At 51.0% G+C, this 12097-nt stretch overlaps 1 protein-coding gene across 1 annotated transcript in view; it reads right to left on the bottom strand.

Moving 5' to 3' along the window:
* The window catches only part of Slc2a1 (solute carrier family 2 member 1), a 28999-nt gene extending 19141 nt beyond the window's left edge, over positions 1–9858 (bottom strand). The window contains exon 1 of the mRNA XM_059256077.1: positions 9650–9858. Within this exon, the coding sequence (XP_059112060.1) occupies positions 9650–9667 (18 nt within the window). The 5' untranslated portion in view covers positions 9668–9858. The remainder of the gene's footprint in view (positions 1–9649) is intronic.
* Positions 9859–12097: the final 2239 nt, after the last annotated feature.

Genomic DNA, 12097 nt, shown 5'->3' with positions numbered 1-12097 from the left:
GCAAAGCTACACAGAGAAACCCTGTCTCGAAAAACCAAAAAGAAAAAAAAAAAATAGTAAGAGAAAAATAATATAGATTTGTCAAAAATTATTCAGGTAGATCATGAGTAGAAGCTGCTGCAGTGGACATTAGGTGAGGTGGGTACTATGACAGTGTTGGGGGGGGACAGGGGGACACACAAATCCCCCTCTGAGGGACTTTGCCACTGGCAGGTCAAGGTCTAACTCCTTGTAGAAGACCTGCCTACCAAGCATGGGTTATATTTACCTAGGCAGGCTGCCTTATTAGAACTTATTAAAACACTTAGTGACTAGGTCCAGTTGCCATGTGCAAGAACTGAGGCTCAGGACCCAGTAGGCCCATGCCTGATGTCAAAGAGATGGCTAGTAGTCAAGTGAGCACCGTGGCGGGAGGCAGACTCAATGACCACCCGTGGCATCTGGATTTCAGTAGAGGTGCTTTGAGGCAGTCCTGGAGGGACACACTTCTAAAGTCTCCCCATGGGCAATCAAAACTCAATTCCCAGTAGGAATCAGCTTGAAGGGCAAGCACCCAGTCTGCCAAGTGGGAAAGCATTGGCAGGGCTACATCCCAGGTAGACAGAACAGCATGTGTGGTGGTAGAAACAGGGACGGCTGATATAGCCAGGTTAAGAGAACGAGTGTTTAACAAGGCCCAGTACAGGCTGAAGGGAGGAATGGCGCTCCTGCCTCTTGGTAGGCACCTGGCCCTGAGATCTGCCACCTGCCCCAGACACCCCCACCCCACCCCACCCCCCCCCCGCCTCACTTTCCACACCCTGTTTGATCACTGCTGACTTAGAACTAAGGGAATACGACTTGGATACAGTCTACCACTTCATTTTACCCTGTTAGGAGTTGAGGCAGGCCCTACCTCTGAGCCTTGGTTTTCTAGGGCCTAGGAAATCTCAATCAACAAGTGTTTGCTGAATGAGGTCAGAACCGGAAGCCACCCTCAACTGGGCCACCATTGTCCATCTGCTCCCATGAGCTTGCAGATGAAATTGTAATCCACTCACTCAACATGTGTTTATCTGTACCAGGCTGTGATGGTAGTGTCTGAGAGAAGGGATGCAAACCACACCTGAGAATGAGGCTACCTTTTAGAACATTCTGCATCCTGTCAGGTCTTCCCCTTGGTGTGTACGCTCCAGCCTCTAGCTTAATATACTCATCTGCCATCAACTGGGGACTCTGAGAAGGAAACCTGGCTTTGCTGTCCCTGCAGCAGAATGCAAGGGGGTGGGAAAGGGCAAAGAACATTCATAAAAACCCACCTCTCAATTTACTATTTTATATAAAACCCATTCCGTGCATGTTTCGTCAGAATCAAACCCGATCGAATGCTGGAACATCAGAGCTCTGAGAAGTGGAAATGGCTGATGGCCTCCCCAAAGCCCTCTCTCTGAGGCATGCCCACAGAGATACAGGAGACCCTTTGAGTCAGGTGGCAGAATCCCTTAGGTGCTCCATGGGCTCGCAGTTCACCTGAGCTCAGGCACCAGCACACAGAGGGTCTTCCACGATCCCCTCCTCCCTGTCCCAGGAAGCAACTGGTGAAGTGTTAGCTTCAGGGACCTTTATTCCCAGTAGCTGGGATGACGAATAGTCCAGACCACAGCGTATAGCCTTTGATCGCTGGCCTTTTAACACCACCTGTGTGCCCTTCCAGCCTGGCTCGTCTTGTATCAGACTCTCCATCAATATTGGCAGAGGGCCAGAGGGCACGTGGCATCACCACTAGGAGGCAGAGGCAGGGTGTTCCTTGTGGGAGGAGAGTCCTTAGATGTCACTCTGTCTTACTCCGCTGCTTCCTATACATGGTCTTCCAGTGTGCTGGAGCATGAACCACTCAGCTTCTTAGCCCCATGGGGCAGGGAGGAGGTTCAGTCCCCTTTACTTATTTGCTTTATATATAAATATAAATATATATATTCTAATAATGCATTTGAGCAAAGTTCTGGGTATTAAAAAAAAAAAAAACCCATGCGCCACCTTCACTTGACAGATAAGGAAGGTGAGGTTGGAGAACAGGGAACCTGGTTTGTTAGTAAAACACCAAGGCCAGGGGCAGGGCTTGAGTTCTCTGTACTCCTAGCCTGTCATCTTACTGTGACTCCTCCTTCAGGCCTCCCAAATCTTAACAGTGATGGTCTAATCCTAGAACGCTGACCTTCAAGTGACCTTGGGCCCCTCTTAGTTTCCTTAAAGCCTTCTAGTGATGTTAAGACTCGCATGGCTGCCTCCTAGGCACTCTGTGGTGGCCCTGGAGGCAGGCGGTGCTCATTCGGTCTTTACGGGGGAGACTGGCACTTACCAGCAGCACTCGTAAGGTGCCAGGCACCCTGCCAGGGGCTGCTCACATCCTGGCTTGACCACCACGAACCTACTCTCTCCACTCTAGAAGAGACTGCTCCTACTTTACCAAAGAATGGAAGCCTCAGAAGGAAAAGCTCCTACCCTGGGGTTCAGGAACTTCTCTGAAGTTTCAAATGGGGGGGGGGGGGGGCAGGGGAGCTTCTGGTACCTCATGCTCTGTCCTTCCTGGTCAGGTTCTCTCCTCTACTTCCCGGTACTGGTTCCTGAAGGAAGCAAGGTTTCTACCTGGTGCTTTCTATGTAGGTTAAATTCCATTCTAGCAACTCTCTAGGCCTCGTCAATTCTGAAGCCAGAAGCCAAGGTCTGGGAACCTTTTGGCCATCTTGACTGGAGTTTACTCTAAGCCAAGGTTGGCTGACAATCACCGCTGGGTTAAGGAACCAGATCTCACCTATCAGCTAGAATGGCTTTACATTTCTAAAGGGTGGGGTCGAGGGGGGGAGTACATGGAAGTTACATCAAATCAGAATTTCCATGACCACTAACAGAACCACACCCATTTGAGTATCCATTTGTGACTTCTGTGCCACAGTGGCCCTGCTGTAGTCGAGGCAAGCAGAGGCAGACAGATCTTGGGGCCCACAAAGCCAACAATATTTACTATCCTGTCTTTATAGATTTGTCTTTCTGAAACGTAGGTCCTTGAGTGCTGGATGTAGAGGCAATGCCTGAACTGTTCAGGATTTTCAAAGCCTTTCAGGCAAAATTCACACACACCCCTCCTTAAGTAGCTGAAAAGGGTGTTGTTCCTGCAAGGAGCAAACAAATACTTCCCTGGCCTGTGGGAAGGAACCTGTAGTGAACAAAGGGACCCCCAAGAAGCTAAGGTGCATTTAGTGGTGTGCTAGCACCAATTCAGTGGAGATAAAATTAATTGTAATATGTAATTTATTTTTATGTATGCTCACTGGTGTTTTGCCTGCATGTATGTCTGTGTAAGGATGTCAGATCCCCTGGAACTGGAGTTCCAGAAAGGTATGAGTTGCCATGTGGGTGCTAGGAATTGAAGTACTCTTAAACACTTAGCCATCTCTCCAACCCCAATAAAATTAATTTGATTAAGACTGAGCATAGAAAAAGGTCACTGTCACTCAGCAAGTTTAAGTCCCAACTCTTCCACTTTGGGGACCTTTTGAAAATCCTTTCCCCTACAGCTGCCATTCTCTGTGAGGTTTCCCAAAAAGTTCCCCGTGCTACCTGAGTGAATGGGATTGGGTTAGAAACTGAAGCAAATCCCTATCTATGCAACTTGATATTTTACTTGACAGCCAGAGCAGGAAAGGAATATATAATGCATCAGGTGGTGAGTAGTATAAAAAAAAGTGCAGGGGAGTGTTTCTCAATCACAGTGAAGCATGTCTGCAATGGAATATTATGCAGCTGTTGGAAAGAATGCAAAACATCTGTATGTGTCTGAAAAGAGCCCCAGGGTGGCTTCTTAGAAAAAGAAAAACCAAAACAAAAGCCCCAGGTACAATTACACTGTGTGAGGAAGACAGTTAATGATCTGTGTGAGGTCATCTACTGTGTAGACCTTAACCCCAAAGTCCCTTGGGCTGCTAGATGTAAAGTCAGTGCCTTAATGGTACAGGATGCAGAGGTATTTACCTTGGGCTGGTGATTGGGATGTGCTGCACCACACACAAGTGTGAACCATCACTAATATCACACTCAAGGGTGATAGGGCAAGCATCTACACACACACAAATGGGGTGGTGGTGACTGGGAGTGAACAGTAATTGTGAAAAGTGGGAGAAGAGATGCTCTTGTCCTCTTACTTTCATGGCTCTCTTTGGTTTGCTCCATTCTGTGCTTTTTAAAATCCAATTTCATTTTCCCGTCACATCTGGGAATTTTACTGGACAGGGCGCCAGAGCCAGGGCCTAGCAGGCCCAGCACACTGCCTTCAGAAGTACTGGGGAGAGTGGTAATCCCCCATGCAGCTCTCTAGCTGGAGGAGGGTCTTACATAGCTGGGAGCCACTGCTCCCAGCTGCATGAACAGGCCAGCTCTTACAAGTAAATGTTTAGTGGCATTATGGTGGGGTGACCTCCCTGGTGAGGCAAGACATGGGTCCAGTTGACTGACATGAGGTGGACGAGCCAACAGAGCAGACCTAACTCACAAGATCTGGTACTGAGAGGAACTGCCTGTGGGAATGACACGCTAATGGCTCTGGAGTGAAGAGGTCCTGGAATCATACTCTGGCTGGTAGGGTTTGAGGAGCTCGTTATGGAGAAGATAATGGTGGTCCTAAGACCAGAGACCAAGTGTCTGGGTGAGGTTGAAGATGGTCACTATGGCCACACAGTACAGTGCTAGCACAACGATGCAGCCCACAATACTGAGGGCAAAGTTGCCTAACAGGCCACTAAGCCAGTGTCCGACTGAAAGAAATGCTCTCATAAGTTAACACTACTATCCATGGAGCTGGTACTGAGGACCGCCACACCATGCCAGCCACGTGACTGACATGGCCACCAGAGGCAGTACCCAAAGCTGTGGTAGGGAGGTGAGGTAAACCTAGAGCATCATGGATATGGGTTAGGACCCTGAAGAGTCACTCTTGCATACTGGAGGGCCACTCAGAGCCCCATACCAAGAGAGCTGAGCAGGAAGCCATGGCTCAAGTCGGGAGGACAGCCACAACTTGACACGAAGAGGCACTGCTTCTTTCTTTCCTTTAGCGAGATTCCCCATCCCAAGAAGCCCCGCCCCCTCCGGCAGAGGGCCTTCCAGAGGCTTGCCTCCCCCACCCCCACACACTCTGCTGTGAAAACAGACCAGAGATCTTAGCACTCCTCAAGCCTGCTGCACAAGGTGGCCTGCATCTAACAAACTTCAGTGTAGCTGATCCACAAAGGTGAGCACAGGCTGGGGACATACAACAAGGTAATAAAGCAGTTTCTGAGTGACTCTTCCCTGGACGCTCCCAATTTCAGGACAGGGACATGAGCTGTGGATTGAGCAATTTGGACAGATGTTCTGTCCAGCAAATGCCGAGCCTTCATCAGCTTGGGGTAAGCGTGCAACCCAGGAGCCCCTGGCTCCCTACTGCAAAATCTCAAGTTTATGCATAAACTACTGCCAGGCTCAATGAATGGCTGAAAGACAGAGCCTCGGGCTCCACTCCACCCCTGCCTGGGAGGGAGGTAACAATTGGAGATTTGTTTTGGGCTAGGCCAGCGTGGACACAACCTCCCTGAGCCCTTGAGTCCGTCCGCCAGCTTTCCTGGCCTCAGCCATGCTAGGACAGTGGCTGCTAGACTGAATGGCTTTGTCACCTCTGTACCCAGGAGAGGGGTGAGGGGTGAGGCTGCAGGCCCCAAGCCAAAGCTGCACACTTTCCCCTTTGTTCCAGGCCTCCTAGCTCTTCCAGTCTGTTGGGGGGTGGGGGGGCTTGATCCTTGTACCCTTGGTGCTGGAGCAGATCTCCAGGCCCTGACACCCTATGACCAGGAGGCACAGGGTAAAGCTGCACTCTCTGAAGTCACAAGCTGATTAGTGGGGGATTTGGGGCTGACCCAGCGAGGGGAAGGTAAGGCGGAACCAGAGGGTAGCTCAACACTGGACAAGGATCATCTTGGGACTGTTTACATTGTTTGTATATCTAAGCTGGCCAAGAAAAAAGGTCTTTCCACTTATAATAGCCACCACCCTGATCGAGGACATGGGGACGGTCTTACTCACAATTACGAGAGAAAGAAACCGAGGCTCCAGGAAAGCGACTTCCTTCACAGAAGCTTCCAGATGTTCACTTAATTCTAAAGCAACCCTCAGACTCCTACAGTACCCAGAAATGGCTGTGAAGTCTGAAGCCCGAGGACTTCTGCACCCGTGGGATGGGTGGGAGCTGACACAGAACAGGGATCAGAGGGGGAATCTACCAACCCATAGAACACCTCAAATCTTCAGTCTTGTCTTGGACTCTACTGGCCTCAGTTTCCCCTCTGTAAAAGGGAAGGCTAAACCAGGGCCAGAAGGTCTCTTCTGGATGAGTTTCCTTCATCTTCATGCTACCTGCAAAGGTTAGCAGCCTGTTTTTTTTTTTTTTTTTTTTTTTGGGGGGGGAGGTTGGGGGAGGCTCAGCACATGACCTTGGTCACTCTTCTCTGAAACTTTAAGGTCATGGTGGACTCCCATTTCCCCCATGGTGCAGTTGTGAGGCTCTCAAGAGAAAGGGGACAAGAAAGCAGTTGTGTCCGTTCCCTTCACATCACAGGGATGGAACCCAGGGCCTCACACAGTGGTAGAGTCTTTGCTCTACCACTGAGCTGCGCATGCCCCCAGCACTGAGAGGTGCTTTCCTAACTACCCAAACGCTTGGCAGAGAGCTGAAACAGAAGCCCAAGGCAGGGCAGGCAGCCACACTAGATGGCTCAGCTCTGGGCCTGGCACCCTTAGCACACACCACCTCCCCCACTCCCTTAACCCCCCACCCCCGTTGCCCTCTGCCCCCTCCCCCAGATTCCAGAATAGTGAGGGCTTTAATGACTTCCCCAACAGCCCAGCATCCGAGTCCCCCAAAAGCACATGCTTCAGCTGAGGCTGAAGGTTACTGAAGGTTACTCAGGGCCCAGCATGTCATGGGAATTCAAGGAAACAAGGACAGCTTATGGAACATCTATAGAGACCCGCACACATATCCCCAAACTCTACTTATTTGTTTATTTATTTAGGGGCAGGGTCTTACTGTGGCCTTAGCTACTAGCCGAGAGAACTCACCATATAGACAAGGTCAGCATCAAGCTCAGAGATCACTTGCATGCCTGCCTGGCTTTTTAACTTTAAAGTTACATCTCCTTACTTATTTGTGTAGGGTGGGAAGAGACACGTGCCAGTGTGCATATGGAGGTCAGAGAACAACTTGCAGGAATCAGTTCTGTCCTCTACCATGGGAATCCCAGGGACGAACTAAGATCATCAAGCCTGGCGGTAAAGTGCCTTTACCTGTTCAGCCATCTTTAGGCTCCCCCACCACTGAATTCTAACCATCTAATGATTCAAACTGCCGTCACTCTGCAGTTGAGGCAACTAAGTTAAATGAGGATTCAAAAACCTCACGGTGAGCTGTTTTTTCTACCACTGGATCCTGAAGAAGCCTGTGACTTTTCAGTCTTCTGTTGAGTGAAGGAGACTGACCAGCCAAGCAAAGGGCAGCGGGGACTAGCCTATGGGCTAGCCTAGCCAGCATGGCCACTAAAGGTGAAGTGAGAGGCGGAGGTGAACCCTTGCTGGCCCCTCCCTGCTTCCTACTCCGTGAAGCTCAGAACTTCAGAGTACACCAGAGACATGCTGGACATTTAAAACAGCTCTCCAGGATTCCGTTTTAATATACAGCACGAAAGGCTATAGCTCTGATTGAGAAATCAGCAGTCTCCAAAGGGAAGGGCTTTTTTCCAAAATGTACACAAGATAATTAAAAATACCTAAACTGGGCATGGTAATGCACGCCTTTAATCCCAGCACTGGGAGAGGCAGGCGGATCTCATCTCTGTGAGTTCAAGGCCAGTGTGGTCCACTGGTCTACATAGTGAGTTCCAGGACAGCCAGAGCTATGTAGAGATCCTGTCGCGAAACCCCAAAGTATTTACAACTGCTCTTTTGTGCTTTCAACACTGTTTTATTGAAGCACAAAATCTATTGGTGTAACAGTTCAAGTACCTGAATTCATCAGTACAGATATTAAACCACGGGAAGTAGGTATTTCAAGGTTTACAGGTGGAGTTGGTAGGGAGAAGTTTGAGAGGCACGTTGGAGTAAAAGCATTTGCTCCAGATGCCACAAGGGCTGCCTTAGAAGTTAAGCAAACTCTCCCTGCTGCTCACAATTCAAGAAACACTAGTGAAAATGGACAGTGAAGACAGTCCAGACCTTAGGATCGTTCGACTTTAGGAAACTTACTTCCCGTCTATGTGCTTCTGGTGAAGGAAGAGCAGAACGACATGAAAAAAAAGCAGTTTAGCCATGAGCCAATGGCGGTCGATTTTCTTCTTCACCCTTCTGCATTCAGAATATTCACCTTATCCACTCAAGAAATATTTAGTGTGGTGGTACCCGGGAGGCAAAAGCAGGCGGATCTCTAGGTTTGAGGCCAGCCTCATCTACATAAATAGTTCTAGGACAGCCAAGGCCGCATAGTAAGACTGTCTCCAAAAACAAAATCCAAGGAAGAAAAGCGGACAGACCGACCCAGGTCTGACAATATAGGGAGTAAGACTGCTTTCTTTTGAACAAGTGGGAGAGAAAAGTTCTCTCTACGTGGAGAAACCGAAGTTCGGAGCCTCTGAAAGACTCCGGGCCTCAGTTTTTCTTTTCTTTCCTTTCTTTATTTCTCTCTCCTTTTGTGTGTGTGTTTTTGTATTTATCTATTTTTACTTAGTTACACCCTATCATCGTGGCTCTGCCGAGACTGTCAGTAGGGCCATCGGGAGCTAACTGGGGCTTGCTCTACGTCTCACTCTGCTCAAGCCCGTGGGCCAAGGAACAAGTCGCAGGAGCTCAACAGGCATGGGGAAGCCCGGTCTCACACTACTGGGTCCACCACACATCTCCACTGCCCACGGTAAGGGCAGCCCGGGATTTAACCCATGTTCGCACTGTTCTTAGCTTTAAAAAGGGAATGGGGGGGGGGGGGTGAAGGTGCGCATCCTTGTGTCTCTCTATACTATACGGGAAAAATGAAATGTTTTAAATTTTTAAAAAGCGACTAGAACAAATTCTACACAAAGCAAAGGCGCGACAGGAAAGAAACAATGTCGCACACCCTGGAGGAGTTCTGTAAATCGGCCCCCTGCAGGGCAAGGCTGTTCACATGTGATGAGAAATCCCATCTAGACGGTGGCTAGCCTGGGGAAAAGGCCCCACATCCCTGGAGGACAGCGCAGCATGTTGTCCCCCCGACCCAGGCCTGGAGGAAGTGCCTTCTCCTCCTGGCCACCCCCAAGGCCCGGGTTCCGGGCGCGGCGCGGGCTTCGGGCGGGTCCCGCCTCCTCCGCGCCCTGCCGGGGCCCGGCCGGGGGCTCGGCCCTCTTAGCCAATGGGTGCCGCGCTCCGGCCCCCTCCCCCGCGCGGGAGGAGCCGCCGAGGTCGTGCGCGACGTGCGGCTCCTGGGCCCCTGATCCTCGGCCCCCGCCCCGGCCGCGTGAAGCGCGCGGCGGCCGCGTGAGGAAGCGGGGCCTCGGACGGGCTCCGGTCCTGCGCTCGGCAGCACGTCCCCGCCCGGGGCGCACAGCCCCGCTACTCGTACCTTGCTGCTGGGCTCCATGGCCGCGCGGCGATCGTGGCTCTAGCTGTGCCGGCTGCGAGCAGGGGAACGGGCGTGCTCTGATTCTGCGTCTCCCGCCGGATCTCCACGCCTTGGCGCCCTTGGGAACCCGTAGCCTAGACCGGGACTCCACGAGTGATTCTCAGCTCCTTGCCGGAGAGCGCGCGGAGCAAGCCTTTTTATAGGAACGCCGCCATTGGTTGGAGCCGCGGGGGGGAGGAGTAGGTGGGCCGGGAGGGGGCGGGGCCTGAGCAGCACGTCCGGGGCGGGGCTCCGGGGGCGTGGTTCTTTCGGGAGGGGCGGAGGGCTCCCTGACCGCAGCCTAGCTCTGGATGCTCAACTCCGCAGTCCTGGGCGCGGGGCACCCGAGGGGGGCGCTCGCTGTGTGGCTCTGGGCTGGTGCGCACACCTCTCTGAGTCTCAGCGGCCGCTAGCAAAATGGTAGCGCTTGGTGCCGGGATGTGTTGCCATCGCTGGGACTCATTCGGCTGCCGGATAACTTTGGTAAACTGGGGATAATAATAGTACAACCTCTTGGGTTGTTAGGAAGATTAAGCGAGTTAATATTTGGAGCGTGTTTACAATCGCGTCTGTTATGTGTAAAGTGGTATTAAGTTTATTACACAGACCATGGGAGGTCTGGCTCCGAGGTAGGGGGTCTCCCTCTCCATGCTCTAGTTCTGTTCCCAAGCCTAATCTCCTCTTTGGCTCCTACAAACCATGCCCACCGCTTCTCTAGGCTATAAAATCACTGCCTCCCTCTATATCCGACTCTATGGTGACCCCTAAGTAGGAAGACTGGAGAGGCTGGGTGCCTAAATGGTTAAGGACGCAGAACACCCTGTCATTGAACCAGCTCACCTATAAATTGGCTCTAACTGATCCTGGGCAAGCAAGCTCCAGGCCAGTGAGCCATGGTTTTTTTTCCCGGATAAAATGGAATTTCGTATCAAACTCTGTGCTATCAGAATTAACGGTGAGCTCCTGCGTATGGCAGTCCACAGTCAGTCTCTGTAGTGGTGATACTGTGGTTATCGGAGTTCACTCTATTTTCTTTTCTAGAGGCCATGGAGGGAAGGGCCTCCAGTCCCAGTTTCCCATCTAGGTTCAGCTGAGGGAGGGATCTGGGAGAAGGTAGTTTCTGTTAGAGACAGAAAGCTGAGCTGTGTACCAGTTGCTGGCCTAGGGGGCACCCTGGTTGAGCATGGGTCTCTGAAAGGGAAAGCCTGTGGGCCTGGTAAGTCGGGGGTCTCCTACCTCCTCTCACAGTGCACACTACCTCGCCCTCTCTCTTCCCCTGCTGTCTGCAAGGCCTGCTCTGCTCTTGCTTCCTCCAACTCTGGACCCTGTTACTTTGCCTCAGTACATCTGATGTCAGGGCTGGAGCAAGGCCCAAGCCTGGTCATCCCGGCCCTTCCTTAGGGCACCAGTTCACAAACTCCACCTCATCCATCATAAAAGCACGTGTCTATCTCTTAGCCACAACAAGTCACACTCATCAATCAGCCACCTTTTTTCCCTCTGCGATGGTCCTGTGCTAGTCAATTTCCCAGGGACAGAGGCATGAGAACCTATTGCTAGCTTCAGAGAGTCCCCAAGCTGGAGGGACAGCGGAAAGGGCAATGTAAAACATTGCTAAGGGAGAATACCGGGAAGTCTCCAGAGAGACTGGGGGGTGGGAAGGAAGTAGTTCTTTGGGAAGGGGGAGGTGACGTAGAGCAGAGTTTGGAAGGTGGAATAGTTCAATAGGTGGCTAGATGGGAAGGCCATTCTTGGGGAAGAGCAGGTACAAAGGCAGCAGACAGAATAATTTCAGAAAGAGAGTCTCTAGACAGTACCCTGAACCACAAGTTTCAGACTTTGGAGTCCCAGCTCTGCAACTTACTTGCCAACCTCCAAGCGCATCTCTTTTCTCAGCTTCAAAACCCACATTTCTAAAATGGGCCTAACAGTCTGCTCCGGGGTGGATAAGGGTCTGTCAAAGTAGTTGCAGTAATTCTTTTGGGTTTTTTTTTTTGTTTGTTTGTTTTGTTTTGAGACAGAGCACTGGCTATCCTGGAACTCACTATGGAGGCCAGAATGGCTTCAAATTCACAGAGATCCACTTGCCTACCAAGTACTGGGATTAAAAGCTTGAGCTACCAGACCCTGCTCAAACTGCACTAATTGTTGGCGTCAGCATTTCAGCCCAGTCCCGTGGTCCCATGGCACTCAAGGAAAAGCAGAGTAGCCAGGAAATCAGCTTTTCTTTTCCTCATTCCCCCATACCTGCCCAGACACAGATCCCATTGTCTGCTTGGAATTCCACTTCTCTGTCCTCCTCTGTAAATGTTTTATGGCCCCTGGAGGCTACTGTTGAGAAGCAAATTCACTAGGAGCTATGGACACTGGATCAGAGGTTAGATTCTTAGGTGGACTATTATCTTGGAG

The sequence above is a fragment of the Peromyscus eremicus genome, chromosome 2, assembly GCF_949786415.1.
Source record: "Peromyscus eremicus chromosome 2, PerEre_H2_v1, whole genome shotgun sequence".
In the NCBI taxonomy this organism is placed as follows: domain Eukaryota; kingdom Metazoa; phylum Chordata; class Mammalia; order Rodentia; family Cricetidae; genus Peromyscus; species Peromyscus eremicus.
This window is presented reverse-complemented; position numbering and strand designations above follow the sequence as displayed.